Below are 19258 nucleotides of genomic sequence, written 5' to 3'. Positions count from 1 at the left end.
AATGGCTATAATGTGTGTGTGTGTGTGTGTGTGTGTGTGTGTGAGATACTGGCAAAGACGTAGAGAATACCAACACTCAGCCATTGATTGTGAGAACATAAAATAATACGGCCACTTTGAAAACACCAGTTTTTCAAAATGTTAAGTACCATGTTTGCTGTCTGTCATTAGCAATTCAATTACCTAACTAACAGAAATAAAGAAACATGGTCACATAAAAATTTGTACACAAATATTCATAATACCACATAAACCAAATACCCAGAGCCCATCACTTGATGGGTAAACAGAATGAGGATACCTATGCCATGGACCATTCTGTGACCATGAAGTGCTGCTACATGTTATGGCATGGATCAACTTGAGAACATCATGGAAAGTGAAACCGTGCCTGTAAAAGGGACCAAACATTGTATGGCTCCACCCATCTCAAATGTGCAGTGCACCCCAACCTAGAGAGATAAGAAGTACACTAGTAGATACTTAGGGCTGAAGTGTAGAGCACATGGGAAACTGCTTTTAATGGCAGAGGGATTTTTATTATTTATTACTTATTGTTTATTTTATTTATTTATTTTTATGTGTGTGAGTACACTGTAGCTGTCTTCACACAGACCAGAAGAAGGCATCATATCCTATTACAGATGGTTGTGAGCCATCATGTGGTTGCTGGGAATTGAACTTAGGACCTCTAGGAAGAGCAGTCAATGCTCTTAACCGCCATCTCTCCAGCCCTGGGCAGAGGGCTTCTTAAGAGGATGAATGTGGTAATAATTAAACTGTGAACGCTTAACACACACCAAATCATATACTTCCATGGGTGAATTAGATGCATGCAAATCTAAGTTTAAGAAAGCTGAAGAGGTCATACAGGTATACAGAGCAAAGTACACATTAACACAGAGATATAGATCATATAAAATATGAAACAATACAAAGAGGGTTTAACATTCAAAGAATGTAGAACCTCATCACAGGGTAATTACTTCAAACATTCACTTTGAGCTCTATCCTCCTAAAAGACAGTAACTGATCTTTCACACTATCTTTCCGTGGGTTTCCTAACTGCTAGGTCATAAACTCTTTGGAGGTAGTGCTTTTTCCCAAAGACTGGCCCTAAGACCTGTCTCAGAAAAAAAAAAAAAAATCAGTCCCCAGTTTAATAAATAACAGAATGAACTTCAACAGACCCATAGTGTTTTCAACAATGCCCAACTATTGATGGGAACAATGCCTTACTCATGCTTGCCCTCTATGCATGAGCCAGCAGAGGCTTTGGGAAGAAGGGAAAATAATCAGGGATCCAGATTCACAGCATTTGGAGAACCCCTTAACCCCACCCCTCTACCCATGCCCCCTCGCTTCTGAAAACAAGTCTAAATGATCCGCTGAGTTCCATGACAGCGTGTGAGTCACATACATGCAGTGCACACAGATGATAACCGGCATGCAGAGGCATCGGCACGCTGTGGCCTGTACCCAGGGAAGTTAGAACCTGCACAGGAGAGTTAGTACAATGACAGGAAATGGGTTCTAGGCAGTAGGCAAAGGGCGCATGTGTTAAGGGACTTATGATAACTTCAGCAGAAACGCAGATAGCTAGCTCAGCAGGCAGAGGTGGGCAAGGTACAACTCAACAAATTGCAGAGAGGAATTTATTCACACCAAAGAATCAGGGGCTCCTTGGCTGTAGTAGCTAACAGTCCAATAGCCAAGAAGGAAGGCCTAAATATAGTTGGGTACTTTTAATTTAAAAAAAAAAAAAAAAAAAAAAGCAGGGGCTAGAGAGATGGCTTAGCAGGTAAAAGCACTGACTGCTCCTCCAGAGTCCTGAGTTCAATTCCCAGCAACCACTTGGTGGCTCACACCCATCTCTAATGGGATCCAATGCCCTCTTCTAGTGTGTCTGAAGGTAGTAACAGTGTACTCATACATAAAATAAATAATTCCTTAAGAAGAGAAGATGAGCCATCATTTGTCATGCATCACACCCACAGACTTCTCACAGAGAAGCCGTCAGGTAAAACAGCACAGCCTTGTGTAGGCTGGTCTCAGCGTGGGCTCTGCCAAAATAAGAGAAGGCACTAGGGAAGCTTACAAGGAGCCACTGCCTGGGGCTTATCACACACCTATCAACACCTTCAGTGTCACCTTGGATGACCCCTGATCCTAATGGCAAGAATGAAAAACTCACTGTAAAAGCAACCTTTGTTTTGCCATTTCATACTTTAAAAACTTAAGTTTAAACATAATTATCACAAGATCGCTGGGCCTGATACCCTCCCACACCCCACAGCCTGCCTGTCTCTTAGGAGGTCTACAGTAACTAGGGACACAGACAGTAGCCTAGCATGGATGTCCTCTGAGAGGCCCTATCAACAGCTGACTGAGACAGATGCAGGTATATATACACAGCCATTGGACTGAAATTGGAGACCCCCTATGGGGCAATTAGGGGAAGTTTGAAGGAACTAAGGGGGAGGGATGACCCCATAGGAAGACCAGAGTCTCAACTAACCCGGACCCTTGGGAGATCCCAGACTGGGCCACCAACTAGGCAGCATACATGGGCTGGTCCAAGCCCCACTCCACCCTCCACCCCCCACTCACCAGCACATATATAACTGAGGACTGCCTAGTCTGGCCTCAGTGAGAGAAGATGCACCAAAGGGAAGAGGGTTGGGGGAAGGGGTACCCTCTCAGAGGCAGGGAGGAGGGGTACCCTCTCAGAGGCAAGGGGGAGGGGGAATGGGGTGAGGAATTGGGAGGGAGTTGGGAGGGAGGGGCAAAGGCTGGAATATAAATAAAATAATTAATTTTTAAAAATTACCATATCTAATGGAACAGAAAAGCTCTATAAGGGATTTTACCATCTATTTTTTTAAAGGAGCTGAAACTAAGATTCACATAAATTGAGTTCCACACAAAAGACCGAGTGTGTTTCAAGCCTTCCTGCCACTGTGGAGATTCTAATGAAAACAAGACTGAGCAGCCACAGCACAGGTTCACACTCAAGCATTGTCGGGATGCATGCTCGGGAGGCAAGGGCTCCACAGAAGGAACTCCTGGGTCCAGAAGCTTCCTAGAACTGAACTCAGTCAAGGACAAGGACATGGGTGCACAGGAAAGCAATGGTTAAGGAGGGCTCATGAGAAAGTCTGTCTTGAGCCCAGAATGAAGATTTAGGTGATGGAATTCAGAAGGGCTGAAATGCCCTGGGGTCAGCCACAGCAGGAAGGAAGCCACAAGGAGAAGAGCCATCCATCAGCATTGTGTCCATCTAGAGATGCCAATGGTCCAGCCAGCAAAGCCAAGCACTTTAGTCTGTGAGCATGTGGTCTAGAGAGGGCACTGAAAAAACTCTATAGGGAAAGGCCAAAGTTCCATCCAGCTGAGGGCTCTAAGTAGGTCAACTTGGTGGCTATGGGCATTCACGAGTCCTTTCCAACCGCGTGACTTTCCCTTTTATTTGTTAAATTATCAGCATGTCTGTCCTTTAATCAAATGAGTAAAACTTGAAAGAGCACCAGAAAGGGAGCATACAGATAAAGAACACCATTCTAGAGCAGATCACTAAACCCATTTTCCTGAGCTTTGTATTGTGTCAACTTTGAATGTGACGTGCGTTTTGGAGGAAAAGGGGCTTGAAATTGAGTTTGCATTGCTAAAAGGAGTGCCAAGATAACTCACCATAAAATCTATGTTATTATCTTCATTCCTGAAATGTTCCATCAGCTTCTCAAAACGTTGCTTTTCTCCGCAGACCTGAAACACACGTGGTTGTCATGCATAAGACATTACAAACAGAAGCATCCCAAAATTAGCTACAGAAATTTTAGTACTGGCAATTATTTTCAAAGTATTTTTGTCTTTTTCCTTTTTTTAATAGATATTTTCTTTATTTACATTTCAAATGTTATTCCCTTTCCTGGTTTCCTATCCAAAAACTCCCTATCCCATCCCTCCTCCTCCTGCTCACCAACTTACCCACTCCTGCTTCCCTGTCCTGGCATTCCCCTACACTGGGACACCGAGCCTTCACAAGGCCAAGGCCTCTCCTCCTACTGATGTCCATCAAAGCCATCCTCTGCGGCATGTGCAGCTGGAGCCATGAGTCCCCCCATGTATACTCTTTGGTTGGTGGTTTAGTCTCTGGGAGCTCTGAGGGTACTAGTTAGTTCATATTGTTGTTCGTCCTAAGGGGCTGCGAACCCTCCAGCTCCTTGGTTCCTTCTCTTGTTGTTCGAGCTAAGGGGCTGCACACCTTCCAGCTCCTTGGTCCCTTCTCTTGTTGTTTGTCCTAAGGGGCTGCGAACCCTCCAGCTCCTTGGTCCCTTCTCTTATTGTTCGTGCTAAGGGGCTACACACCCTCCAGCTCCTTGGTCCCTTCTCTAGGTCCTCCACAGAGTATTTTTTCCTATCTCGCTTATATACTCCTTACTTTTCTTCAAAGCTAGCTAGCCTCCAAAAAGCAGCATGAAGCAGACCAGATGTGAGTGTGTGGTTTCTTTTCTGTATGGTTTTCATGTTATGGAATGTGTTCCTCCTTCAGGATCTCTGCTCTTCCCTGAGGATTTTAGTATGTATTCACAATACAGTTCACCAAAACTGGCTGCAGATTTCCTGTATTACCAACATGCACTTCAGACAGAGATACTAAAGGATTTAAATATTTTTATATTTAAACTCTTTGTAAGGAAGACTATGCTACCGTGTCTGTTTCAATTAAATAATTTGAGTGCATGACATAATTTCCAGTGATTTATGGAGTAGCACCCCAGAGGCCTGAATCACACACATTTTCGTTCAAATTGAATATACTCAAAATTGCAGGGTCCTGGGTATGTTTCATCTATATGAAAGTTAAAGAGACATAGTAAAGAACAGTCAAACATTTATATCAAAATAATACCTCTCTCAAGCCTCACTCACAAAATCAAGGCGGAATTTTAATTCTCACCCTGTCCTTGGGTAGCTTTGTTGAAAGCAAACCCCATATCCACTAGTTAACTCACTCAGCCCTGGAGAGTACTCACTTGAACTATATACATGCTAAATCAGACTATGCATGCTAATGACTAAATACTGGGATTTCATTTGTGATTTTAGGGACAGCTAGACTAAGCCTCAAGAATTCCCCTGAAATGGCATTTCATAATGCAATACCGCTGCTGTTTAATTCATGTTAAATCCTATATAAAATTTGAGAATGAGAAAGTCCCATGAAGACTTCTGTTTTACTTGTTACGTCTTCAGCATCTAGAATGATATTCAGCATATTATAAGGCTCAATATTTCTTGAAATGTACTGAACAGAACAAAACATCATATCAAAATACCTTTCACAAAAAAGTGATGATAAATTTATTTTTATTTGCCAGCATATTTTGACACAAAATGAAAATTCTTTGTGCATGTTTTATGTGTAATGTTATATACATGTACATATATATGCATATATACATACACACACATATATATGTACATATATATACCTATATATATTTCCAAGAATTATGTGCTTCTTTGGTTCATGATATAAAAACTAGCCAAGATAATGAAATTAACAGATGTTTTTATTTACAAACAACAGAAGTCACATAGTAACACGGTTTATAGTAGATCATTGTGACTTTACATGGTTTTATTCAGCTTCCTGTTATAATGAAAGATGAGACATAATTATAAAGAGAAATAGATTTTTTTTCCACTTGTGCTTCTGGAAAGTCTAGTCCAAGAGCAGCCGATTCTATAGCTTTGGGTCCTGGTGAGTCCCAAACATTACAGTATGAGCACCTGGTAGAGCTGTTTACACTGTGACCTTGGGAGTGAGGTCCAGAAGGTCCAGCTTCCTGCATTCCTCTTTGGGGCTACCCACAATGAACTGACACCTACCCTTAGGTCTACAGTACCTCTGGGCACCAAGGTTTCTTAGAATATGTATGTGCCTTTGAGAGGCATACCATATCATACCTACAAAAGACTATTGATGAACTTTCCTGTTCCCCTTTTCCATCCAGTCTAGTGTGGATTACAGTGAGTCTCATTTAAAAACCCTGCTTTCTGTCCCAACAAACATGAGCTGAGCCTGCTGGGTGTGCAGTTAGTTTTCTTATCAATTAGAGCCTCTCTGTGGAAGCACTGCTAGCTTAGGTAGCTCTTTAATGACTGAGTTTGCAACCATTATTTAAGCTTGACATGTCCGTCCTGGGCCCCGTCATACCCCAAACTCTGCTCTGCCCACAGTAATTCAGCATCCATTTATTCTTCCCCCACAATAGGACTTGAGGCTCCTTCCCAACTCTCTCATCTGGTGTATCACCCGGCCAAGGGTATAGTCATACTAAGTTTTCATTTGTAATTGAAAGACATCAGTAGAAAAGGACCCAGCAGTTCCTGACCAAACTCCAACAGGCACTGGTCTTGAAACTGAGGTCTTTTACAGAACTTAGCCCTGGGATCTGCGTCACTGAGGGTAGGAATAGCCAATGAGGGTCACATGAGCTGCAAGGCTGTTTTGTTTGGCTGTGGAATATGAGGGCTCCTTCCTCACCAGTTATGTGCCAGCTACACTTGTGGTTTTCCAGGTTTGCTGGTACACCACCAAAAGCAACACTGCATTTCCATTTTGAGGTTGTTTCCAGGAATAGGTGTAAAGCGAGTAAGTAGTGCTTCTTTTGTGTGCCATGGATACAGCTAGTGCATTGGTAAAGATAATTCTTTCTTCCTTGCATATTTGATTTTGACTGCTTGGTGTATAACATGTCAAGCCTCCCAGGACAAAGTTGAATGCTTGTCAATTAACTGATTCTCCAAACTGGGAACTCAAGCCCTGCATAGCACACATGGGGGGAGAGCTGGTTTTATATTGTTGCATTTTCTTGCTTGGAACATGAACTCTTCTGGGTTTTGAGTAAAGAATGTCCAGTCTTGTCAGGAGCATCCATATATAGGTAGACTCATCTCAGACAGCCAGGGATTTCAAGGTTAGTCTTGGTCTTGATAGACATTAGAGCTGCAGAGAAGGGTTCCTTCCTGTAGAAGGAAGCTCTAGCAATCTCTGAGTCATGTGGCTTCATCTTCTTAAAGCCACACCACATTCTGGAGTTCTTCATAGTATGTGGCTGATTCTAACTTGGGCAAGAAACCATTCCACTTATTTTCTCCTTCATGTTTTGGGTTTTAATCATGCATTATCGTGGATGGCTGAGGCTGTAGCTCAATATATAAATTTATATAGTGCTTGCTTAGCACCCACCAAGCCTGCCACTGAATATCTGGATGTTTGAAAACATCCGGAAATGACTGAAGTTTTCACAGGACTGTTTAGTATTCATGAAACATCAGGTTCTCAGTTGAGTGTCACTCCAGCCAAGATAGACCTATACTTCATTAAGAGAGAGAGGGTTGAGGACACTACAGAAGCCATTCATTATTACTTTATTGGAATGAAGTAAGTTGGTTCCATTTGAAAACATCCAGTATAAATATTTTGTTCTTAAATTCTAAGGCATCCTCAGAAGGACCAGTGAGGGGGGCCTTTTTCCATTGCAATAGTCATTTGAAGGCTGTGTATGAAGTAAGAGGTCCTAGTAGCCACAGAGCCCCCTTGAGCTGTAGTTTCAATGGGCACTAGGGTGTCGGTAACCATCAGACTGCTGGTATTTGCGAGAGAAGGTAAAAGATACTTTTCAACTACCAATAACTATAAAATCATGAAACTTTTGTTCTCCAGCAGGCCCAAAAGGGGAGTCTACTCAGTCATAAGAGAGATGGCCTTGCAATGATGCTTCCTGCAGGGAGCTCAGCAGATCACAGGGACTTACTATGGCAAGACAAAAAAGTACTGAAGCAGGCACCTGTCCACCCAGCAAGAAGGAAACACTTAAGCAAGGGGCCATTATTTTTATATAACTAACACAGACGTATTTACATTCAGTCTTCAAGCATGACTACATGGGATTGGGGGTTGGGGAGTAGGGGTGGGGCACCCTGGGAGTTGGCAGTGGCTTCAGGGTTAGTAAGGACAGTCAGGGACTTTGGTGGGGTTGAAAGTTAGGCGCCTGTATCTTACCAGCAAGAAAATATTCATTACAAAGCTTTGGTGATACCCTCTTCTCCCAACTGTGAGCCTGGCCCCACCCCACCATTACAGACAGTTTAAACCACACCATCTTGGCATCCAGTACTCTGGCTGTATCCAAATGGTTTAAGGTTCTTTGGAGCCGGGCAGTGGTGGTGCACGCCTTTAATCCCAGCACTTGGGAGGCAGAGGCAGGTGGATTTCTGAGTTTGAGGCCAGCCTGGTCTACAGAGTGAGTTGCAGGACAGCCAGGGCTACACAGAGAAACCCTGTCTCGAAAAAACAAAACAAAACAAAATTTAAAAAAAAAAAAATGGTCCTTGGGAAGTGCCTTTAACAGATGTTAAAGAACAGAATGGTGATTTGGGCAGGGACTGCATTTGCTTCTCATTAGTGGGGATGTCTCAACCTCCATGGGACAGGCTGCTTTATCTGGGTAAGGCAGGATTTATCTGCTTCCCACGAAGAAGTGAAGCAGCTAGGGTAAGATAACGATTTGGCCTTCATGCTTCAACACACTGAGTCAGAAGATGTTTCTTCTCCTACCCCAAGATCCTAGTGGGCTGCCCAGTATAACCCAATAGTACTGTGTGTAAGAAATCACAAATTGCTCATGGGTGCTTAATTTCCACCATTCCCTAGAGTTATGAAGCTCCCTATAGCCCTGTACTCCTTATGGCCTCTTTATCATTAACTATTCTATAATTCTTATTTTATTTTTATATTTTATCCTCGTGTGTGTGTGTGTGTGTGTGTGTGTGTGTGTGTCTAAGTTGGACAACAACTCTTGGGAGTTGGTTCTCTCCCTGATGTAGGTTCTGGGAATTAAGCTTAGGTAATCAGCCTTGGTAGCAAGCACCTTTACCCACCAAGCCATCTTGCTGCCCCTCCCCCAATATCCCTTTTTTGGTTGGGGACTGGTTCTTTGAGACATGGCTTCTCTGCGTAGCTCTGGCTATCCTGAAACTTACTCTGTAGACCAGGTTGGTTAGAACTGAGAGATTTGCCTCCCTCTGCCTCCTGAGTGATGGAGTTAAAGGTGTGCGTCTCTACCTCCCAACTCCAACATGTCTTCTTAAAGCAGGACCTGGAAGCCAGCAGTACAATCTACAGCTCTGAAGATGGGAGAAGTCAGTCCACGATGTTCCCTGAATTGCCTGAACTAGCAGCTTGGTGGTGACAGCTCTGTAACTGTATAACCCAGGTTTAAAGATCCCACTTAATGGGACAAAGACGAACCATTTTCGTCCTCACTGTACCTCACCTCCAGCAGTGTTTGTGTTTAAAGATAAAAGGCTGTACTAGGCAGGACTCCACGGGGATAGGTGGGCCTGGCTACACTATCAGTCTGTGGTCTGAAGTTGGAAAATAAGTATGTTCGTATAATCCAGGTTGATAAATTTATTCATATGGGAATGATTTATTGGTTATTGTTGTATTGCTATAAAGAGACACCACGGCCAAGGCAGCTTATAAAAGGAAACATCTAATTGGGGGCTTGCTTGCAGGTTCAGAGGTTTAGTCTGATCATCATGGCAGGGAGCAGAGGCAGGGAGGCAAGTATGGTGCTGGAGCAGATGTAAGCTCAGAGTGTCCATCTGATGTGCAAGATAGACACAGGCAGACTGCAGGCACGCAGGTAGGTCTGGTTTGGGCTTTTGAAACTGAACTCTCAGGGACCCAGCTCCTCCAATAAGACCACACCGCCTAGTCCTTCTTATAAACAGTCCAATAACTACGAACCAAACATTCAGATATTCTAGCCTACGGGGGTCATTCTCAATCAACCCTCCACCCGGTGGTATGTAATAAAAATGCCCCTTAGTTTCTAGCAGAGCACTTGCTTTTCAAATGCATAGGCTGAAGTTTGTCTACAGATCGGTCATCACATTCTGGTGGCCCTACTTCTACCAGGAGGAATCTAATTCCTGACGGAGCAACACAGTACACAAGAGAGCTCCTTTATAGTCCGTTTGGCTTACTTTCTGAAGCTCCTAAGGTCTCTCCATCCTGGACCGACTCCCCAGATCCTTCCTGTGCATTTGGAGCATTGAGGGCAAAGCCAGTGGAGGAATGAGAAATACTAGTCAATAGGAATAGTTCCATGCATGTGGTACATGCCTTTAGTCCAAGCACTCAGGACACTGAAACAGCAGTCATATCTGGGCCAGCCTGGTCTACCTACACAGTGAGTTTCAGGCCATTCAAGGCTATATAGAGAGGCTGTGTAAAGAGACCTTCTCAAAAAAATAGAAGAAAAAAAAAAAAGAAAAGAAAGAAAAGTCAAGAACAGCAAATTTTAGCTGCAACTTTAAATCAAACAGATAAAAAATGCCTCTATGTATGAGGTAGGCCACGGCATGCATCTGGGGGGCAGAAGACAATTCTCTCTACCACGTGGAACCTGGAGGATTGAACTCAGACTGTTAGGTTTTGCAGTAAGTGCTGAGCCATCTTGCTGAACCCTAGTATAACTCTTCTATTTAAGTGCTTTTGTGTCTTACAATCTGTGGGTCTTGTTGGCAGATGGAAATCATATGCTGTGATATATAGAATGTAATCTTATCTGTGTGTAAATATGCTTTTGCTTTATGTACATGCTTTTTACATTTTTTATTACTTTATGTACAAGTATATGTGCATATGTTACAGCAAACACATGGAAACCTGAGGACAACTTTACTGGCTAAGTAAGAGCTCTCCTTTTACCTTTATGTGAGTTCTGGGCTTTGAACTAAGGTTATCAGGCTTGTGTGGCAACTGCTTTATTGTGCAACCATCTCACTGGCCTTGAGCCAGACGATTTGACAACTCATAGTATTCTCATGGTGACCAACATGTGAATTCTGGAAATAGTTGGAAACCAGTCTCTTGTTCTTTCATCCACACCAGTTTCTAGAACCAAGCTCAAAGGAGAAAAGAGTTTACCTTCTTTCAACCATGTTGGTCTGGTGCTGCTATATTTTCAAATGCAGTGAATTCTCACATACACTAGCTTTCATTGAGTAAACCATCCTCCCCAAGTTAAGTAATAAAAGGCTAAAGCCTGTGATTGGCAGTAAAGAGAGGAAGGTGGAACTTCCTAGAAGGGAGAAAGGAGCTCTGGGAAGAAGGAAGAGGAAGGTGACTATAGGCCTAGGAGGTATGGCTAGCCACATGGCTGGATGGGGCTAGGTAGTCGGGTTAACTTAGATGAGCTAGTTGAGAGTCTGCCCAGCTAGGCCTAAGTTCTGAAATATTAAAGGTCTCTGCATGGTTATTTGAGAAACTAGCTGGTAAAGGAATAATTGCTGCCATAATAATTTCCAGCATTAATTAATATATACAGACTATTAACAGTCATTTTTTAAAATCCTGGTTTAATCAAGAGCATACAGCAGTTTAGATGTGAGCAGTGTGTGCTAAGTAATACTTCACTTTCACATGAGACACAGCATTTACCATCCTTCCTACACACACCTTCCCATTTCCTGTGGAATTGTAAGCTACACCTGTTTAATGACTGCTCATGTCACACAGACACAAATGAAAATCTGGTCTGCATATTCCTTCTCCTGCAGCAGAAATGAAGGGGGCTCTGGAGCCCAAGCCACTTCTAGGGAACCACGTCAGAGGGGTTCATTACTGAGGGGTGATAGTGGAACAATCTGAATCTGAGCATACAGGAGTTAAAGAGAGTCAGGAGCAGGCATTCATGTTCCTTCATGTTTTCCAGTCTATGTCAACAACATGTCATCGTGTTTATCCACCAAGTAGCTATAAATAGGAGGTATTTAATCCATTAGTTTCAAAGATTAATGTGCTCCCCTGTTTCAAAGCATCTTGACCTGGATTTCTTTGCTGGTAGAATAAAGGATTCTTAGAAAGGAGAGAGAGAGAAAGAGAGAGAGAGAGAGAGAGAGAGAGAGAGAGAGAGGAAGAAGAAGAAGGAAAAGAAAAGAAAGAAAAGAAAGAAAAGAAAGAAAGAAAAGAAAGAAAGAAGAGAGGGAGGGAGAGAGGGAGGGAGGGAGGGGAGGATGATGAGGGGGAGGGGAAAAGAAAAGGAGAATAGAACAGAACAGAACAGAACCATTCAAAGCTCTTTTTAATGCCTATTTCTGTTGTGTATACCAGGCTACTACAGTGCTTTGGAGGCATCTTTATCTACCACAAAATTAATCTGTTATTGTTCAATCTGAATTCAACTACTATCTCTGCAGTGGTTTGAATAATAACGGCCTCCCCTCAGCAGGGCATAGTAGTGCATGCCTTTAATCCCAGCACTTGGGTGACAGAGGCAGGCAGATCATTGAGAGTTCAAGACCAGCCTGGTCTACAAAGTGAGTTCCAAGAGTCTAGCCAGAGCTGTTACACAGAGAAACCCTGTCTCAAAATAACAAAAAAGAGAGGGGGGAAAAAGTCCTTCAAAGCCACAAGTCTTTAATCCCAAGACTTGAGAGGCAGGGCAGATGGATCTCTGAGTTGGAGACCAGCCTGGTCTACAGAGTAAGGAGTGAGTTCTAGGGCATTGAGGTCTACACAGAGAAACCCTGCCTTGAAAAATAAGAAAGCAGCCCCCATCGCCTCACATATTTAAATGCCTGGTACGGGAATGGAACTCTTTGAAAGATTACAAGGTTTAGGGGGTGTGGCCTTGTTGGAGAAGGTTTGTCACTAGGAGTGGGCTTTGAGGTTTCAAAAGCCTGGAGTTTCTCTTTCTCTGGCTAAAGATCAGGATGTTTGCTCTCAACTACTGCTCCAGTACTGTCCTGCTCCCCACCATGTTGAAAACTGACTAACCCTCTGAAACTGTAAACGAGCCTTTGATTAAATGCTTTCTTTTTTAAGAGTTGCCTTGGCCATGGTGTCTCTTCACAGCAATAGAACAGTGACTATGACAGTCACTTTTCATTCACTACTATGCCCTGCTGAGGGGAGGCCATAATCTGTCTTCTTACTGTCCACATGTCCTTTCTTCTGCATGGAAAATCCATTCTCTATTACTCCAGATGGAACCCATGGTTATCTGTGAATTACCACAATGCAAAGTTGTCTTTTACCTGTGCAAGTCCCTGTGTACGGTCAGTGGGTGAATTCCTGCTCGGATATATCATAGTTCACCATGAAACCCCGAGATAGTAACTTGGGCTTCTTGGTGTTGCTCAAATGCAAACTGAATGGAGTTTATGATCGAGCTATTTAATCTATAGTCAAAAGAGCTGGGGGTTTAGTCATCTGAGTGCATGAGCCTCTAGCTCCCCAGGGAAACTGGCTAGAAACCTTGAATGCTTTCAAAGGCACAGATTCCTAGGCTCACTGTGGACGCCCTCAATCAAGTCTCGATTTAGAGCCCAGGAATCTGCTCTGTTCAGAATGGTTCTAGGAAATATTGGTAGTCTTTGCTAAGGTTACTATTGTGATAAAACTTCATAACCAAAAGCGACTTGGAGAAGAAAGGGTTTATTTCAGCTCAGGACTCTCAGGATACACACCATCACTGAGGGAAGTCAGGGCAAGATCTCAAGGCAGGAACCTGGAGGCAAAAACTGAAGCAGAGGCCATGGAGGAACACCACTTACTGGGTTGCTAGGACTGCTTTTTTAGAGAACTCAAGACTACATGCCCGTAGATAGTACCACCCACAAATGGTCTGAAACTACCCACATCAATTATTAATCAAGAAAACACCCCTCAGGCAATCTGATGGAAGCACTTCCTCATTTGATGTTCACTTATCTCAAATGGCATTACCTAGTATCAAGTTGACAGAACACTAGCCAGCACATTGGTACACAGGTCAAGAGTTAGATACTGAGGGTAATCACACAATACTTAATTATGGTTTTCATCATTGTCATAATTCTGGGGAGATTTAAGTACTGCCTCGAAAAATATATTTTAAGATTTTAAGAGTATGTGCGTGTGTTTATGTGTGTGTGTAAGAGAGAGAGAGAGACAGAGAGACAGACAGACAGAAAGAGAGAGAGAGAGAGAGAGAGAGAGAGAGAGAGAGAGAGAGAGACAAGAGGGAGAGAGATAAGAAACATGCATGTACATGCCTTGTAGAGGTCCTAAAAGGGGTTGAGATTCCTTGGAGCTGTTTGTGAGCCACCGAATATGGGTACTGGAAATTGAACTAGGGTCCTCTGTAAGAGCAGAAAGCTCTCCTAAACAGCAGGCATCTCTCTAGCCTTATAAGTGTTATCTTAAATGGAGTGTGTCTATCTGAATACTAAGATCTGTGGTTATGATGCCTGAGGGATGTCCTTTAGGGATTTAGTTTGCTGCTTTGCGAACCTCTCTCCTAGGACTATTTGATCTTACTACCTGAGTGTCAATCTCATTAGTAAATTAAAGGCGTCAGATTGTCAAATCTCCCTTTTAACTCTTGGCATTCTTTGATTTGAAAGGCTTTACCCTCCCAAAATTGTATTATCACTGTCACAGTGGCTGCTGCTTCTCCTAATTTACTGCATGCCTGTATGATCAACAGAGCCTTAGACACTGTCTACTTAGGAGAACAGGGAGCTGTTCTCAACCCAACATGGCCTCATGTACTACTACCATCCCCATCCTCCCAACACAAGACCTCAGGCAAAGCATTGTCATCAACTGCCAAGTGAGTGATGTCAGTCTTCCTTTGGGAAGATATGCTGATAAACAGATGCGGAAGCAACATGTGTACTGCCTGTATTTCCAACCTTTTGTTTCCAGCACCTTGACCTACACTCTCTGGAGGGGCCAGCTGATATGAGGCAGACTGTGGTATGTGTTTAGATCTCTAGACCTCAGCCTTTATGGCGCATCAAAGGAACCAGTGTGCCTTTAATGAATTTTTTTCTTTTTAATTATTCTTGTCTATTTATGTATCTACAGGAGTTTGCCTATGTGTGTAGTACTCAAGAAGGCCAGAAGAGAGAATGGATGCCATAGAACTGGAGTTATACATGGTTATAAGCTTCCATGTGGTTGCTTGAAACAGAAGCCCGGGTACTCTGCTATAAGAGCATCAAGTGCTCTTGCCCACTTAGCCACTGCCCCTGCATCCATGTGCTTTTAAAATGATGCTTGCCACTGACACCTGCACCCCAATTGAAATGCTGAGTTAGACTTTCCAGAGGCAACTGTTTTTCAAAGGCACGATTCCCTATTCGAAACTCTGCTCTTTGCTCTAATGAGCCACACGGTGTTCCTCTATCTTCAGCAACATTTTTTTTTTAAAGGGCAGTTACAAATAAGTGGTAAGTCATAATCAGAATCCTGTAAACTCCGCTCTGGAGCTTTGGAAATGTTAACCATGTTAAGACTCAAGGGTGATAGCTGTTCACTTGCTTTCCCCAGGATCACTCCAGGTTCAGGAACCTCCACTAAAGAGTCACTTCAGACTCTTGTCTGATGCTGTCTGATGGTGGTTCTTTCTAGAACAGTAAATGATGGAATTGGATGGATATAGCTAGGAAACATCTGACTTCCAGAATTTAGAATATAGATATCTAAATATATATATAATATATTGCATTCTCCTCATCTGTAAATTGGGGAGATATTTTCCTAACCAGCCATGTATTCTTACTTACAGTCAATCTCTGTTTCTGAAATTTTCTCCACCAAATCAAGTTCTTTTTTTTTTTTCTTTTTTAATAATCCAGCTCAAAAGACACCTCCTTTCTCATAGGATCACTACGAATTGCTCAGTCTACCATGAATTTTACTGGTAATTTAAAACCATCCCAAGAGTCTACCTTATCTGTAGCCATTCCTGTTATGTTTGTTCTTTAGTGAGGAAATATAGGAACATATATAGAAAGTGCTGGATGTATAACAGCATATCCTGTAGGACTGTATACAAACCCAGAGCTGAATGGTGACAATTCCAGAGGGAAGCGGATTAGAATGAGGGCAGGCCCACTTACACAGAGGCCTCCCTCTTCATGCCTTACTCACGCCTAGAAGTTAGCAATAAGCATTAGGCTGGGGGCATTAACTAAACAATATGTAGCCAAATTTTTATGCAAAAAATGTTCTAGTATTTTCTCTACTTTAAACTATACATATATAATTCATATGCAAGACATATTTATTGATATTTATAATATGAGAGAAGATGGAAGAGAATCAACAACTGTATTCATGTCTTTTTTCTAAAAATTACTATTCATTATTATGAAAGAAACCATAAAACAAAGTCCTTACATATTTACTATGGACTTCACATACAAACATGTTTACGCTTTATAAGTGTTTCAATTCCATCTGAAATTTAAGCTTGACTCTCAGGAAGTCAAGTTCAATAAGTACCTAGAATTTGGAGTTAAATATAATAAGGAGTTGAAACTAAGCAATATTCTGTATGTTTGCAAATTGTCTCACATACTGTTGATCCTGGTGTACACATACTCTACTAAATCCCTTTGCAGCCAGTTCTTCTACCTTTAGCAAGTCAAGAAAACTATGTAGAGCACCTACCATGCCTTTTATTGTCTGTCAAATGCTCCAGTCCCAATAACCACCCTTCTTCCATGCTAAGAAGTCTGTACACCGCTCAACAACTCCCTAGACATTTTCCTGAACATTTTCCTGAACATTTCCATTGTTCAGTAGTTCTTAAGGAAAGGGTGGTAAGGACAGATGGTGAACAAAAGATAACCAGGCATCACTAGGAAAGAAAACTAGATGTATAAAACCTAAGAGATGGTCGAGTCCCACAACAGAATCCAACATACACGGATATTACCAGGATAGCCATGGCCAATCTTGCCATTTGCATTTTAAGCTTTAATTGTTATTCATACAGTACCTTTGTGCAATCATGCACATATTAACACATGTATAGGTATATACAGATGTGATTTATCTTACCCTTCTTCCCAGTTAACATGTCTAGCATCCCAGAATGATGCTAGAGCTAGGACTGAATCTCAGCAGTCAATGTAGCTCTTAGCATTAGACTCTCAAACCATTAAAAAAAACTGGAAGCTTATAGTTTGATGACACTTTTAAAAAAGTCTTTTTTATTTTCACATGATAGAAAACTACCTGTTAGAATAAATTTAAAACACAAGATCTCGGGACAGAAATTATAATTTTTTGAGGGACGGTTTCCTGTCGTGTAGGCTAGCTTTAGGCTCACTCTGAAGCTCCAAATGACTTGCTTCTGTTTCCCCAGTGCTAGAATTGTTAAGTACGCACCCATCATACCCAGCAAGAAGAAAAGGGCTGTTTTGTTTTATTGTTTTTTTAAGGAAACATTTCTTTTTAAAAAGGGTTTATTTATTATGTAAACAATGTTCTGTATGCATGTATGCCTGCATACCAGAAGAAGGTACCAGACCTCATTTATAGATGGTCATGAGCCACCATGCCCTTGCTAGGAATTGCTAGGAATTGAACTCAGGTCCTCTGAAAGTGCAGCCAGGGCTCTTAACCTCTGAGCCATCTCTTCAGCAACAAGACAAGGGTATTTTTAATACATATTTACCATATAAATCAGTGTAGAGTGAAGAAGTGAAGGGATATGCACAGAAGAAAGCAAGGTGGCCCTAAAAGACTTTTAACAAGACTACAAAATCCTGATGAGGGGCTGAAAACCTCCATTTTCATGTCCCCAGAGTGGATACTACCAAAGCTACAATAGCTTGGACTTTAATATAACACACACACACACACACACACACACACACACACATGCATACCACATATGGCTTTGGAAACATGAAGACTGTATGTGTTATTAGCCAAGGCTCTTTTCAAGATCACTCCCCACTTTCTCTTCTCAGGCTTCAAGTAACTATATATGTGTGTGTATACACATACAGACACACACATATGCATATATGTATATATGTATGTATGTATGAACATTAAATTCACACACACCCCTTATACTGTCCTAGTGTTTATTTTTTTAAGATTTATTTTATTTATTATATGTAAGTACATTGTAGCTGTCTTCAGACACTTTTTCTTCTTGCTCCGGCCCTTCTCGCTTGATGTAGCTATCTTCAGACACCCCAGAAGAGGGCATCAGATCTCATTACAGATGGTTGCAAGCCATCATGTGGTAGCTGGGATTTGAACTCACGAAGAACTTGGAAGAGCAATCTAGCCCCCTATAGTGTTCTGTAAAACCACAGAACACACAAATGACAATGACCCAGTTCTGAAGGAAAGTTCCAGGCTCGAAGACCAGCGTCCAAGCCTATGAGACACTGCACATCTCCAGCAGAACACAGCTCGCTGCTTCTCTCAGGACATTCTTCCAAGAATATAAAATGAGAGCACATGTGCCAACTGCTTTACAGTCGCCAGAGGGCATGGGCTTAGAAGGGGTATTTTTCTGTGAATAAATTAAGAAAATGAAGCTCCTGTTTGTACAGAATTGAAGTCAGGCTGGGAAAGGGTCTGCATTAAAGTCAGGATGAGCAAAAGTGCCTCCATCACTGTGAGCTAGCCAGGACACCTGATAACTGAGAGTGCCTCTGAGCAGCTTGATCCTCTCTGCTTTCTCTTTTCTCTTTGATTATTTTTCTTTTCGTTCCCTCAGGCTCACAGAAAATGAAGGTCCTGCAGACTTTAGAGTAAATTCAAACAGTAGCTGGCTATCAGTGTAGGAAGAGACCAAGGATTCTGAAACATCAGTGGCAAATTCTGAAACAACCCACATAGGCCAACCTTATCCCATCAGAGGAAATCTCATGCTGGGTCCACTGCTAAGGGGTGTTCAGCCCCAAGCCCAAGAACCATTCATTTCCTTACTAATGGAAGCTGATTAGAGAACCAGTGACTGGAGAGCACATTTCCTTTGCTATCCCCTTTCTTTGAGGCTTTGGAAACATGAAGACTGTGTCTATTATTAGCCACAGCCCCTTTCATGAGCACTCCCCACTTTTTCTCTTCTCAGGCATGGGGCAACTTCACCAAAAGACAATCTTAATATGAAATGGCATCCTTTATGCTCTTTACCTATATGTTGGCAAATTATGTTCTCCTTGTACTAGGGAATCCATGTTCCCACACTGGTACTGTTACCTTATGTGGTACAAGGTGTTTCATGGACTTGAATAAGTAAGTGAAGGAGTTTTGAGATCAGGATAGATAGGATGTTGTGTAGGGGTTCCTTAAATAAAGGAAGTCAAAGAATCCGAAAATCAGATAACAGAGCAAGGAAGGAAGGAAGGAAGGAAGGAAGGAAGGAAG

General features: G+C 42.2%; 1 protein-coding gene across 5 annotated transcripts in view; it reads right to left on the bottom strand.

The window, feature by feature from the left end:
- Positions 1 to 19258, bottom strand: part of Fmnl2 (formin like 2) — a 278405-nt gene that overhangs the window by 32201 nt on the left and 226946 nt on the right. For all 5 annotated transcript variants that reach the window (XM_031370266.1, XM_031370269.1, XM_031370265.1 and 2 more), the window contains exon 10: positions 3691 to 3765. In XM_031370266.1, coding sequence (XP_031226126.1) covers positions 3691 to 3765 — 75 coding nt within the window. The remainder of the gene's footprint in view (positions 1 to 3690; positions 3766 to 19258) is intronic.

The sequence above is a fragment of the Mastomys coucha genome, unplaced genomic scaffold, assembly GCF_008632895.1.
Source record: "Mastomys coucha isolate ucsf_1 unplaced genomic scaffold, UCSF_Mcou_1 pScaffold15, whole genome shotgun sequence".
Classification (NCBI taxonomy): domain Eukaryota; kingdom Metazoa; phylum Chordata; class Mammalia; order Rodentia; family Muridae; genus Mastomys; species Mastomys coucha.
The sequence above is the reverse complement of the archived record's forward strand: the minus strand, read 5'-3'. Positions and strand labels throughout refer to the sequence as shown.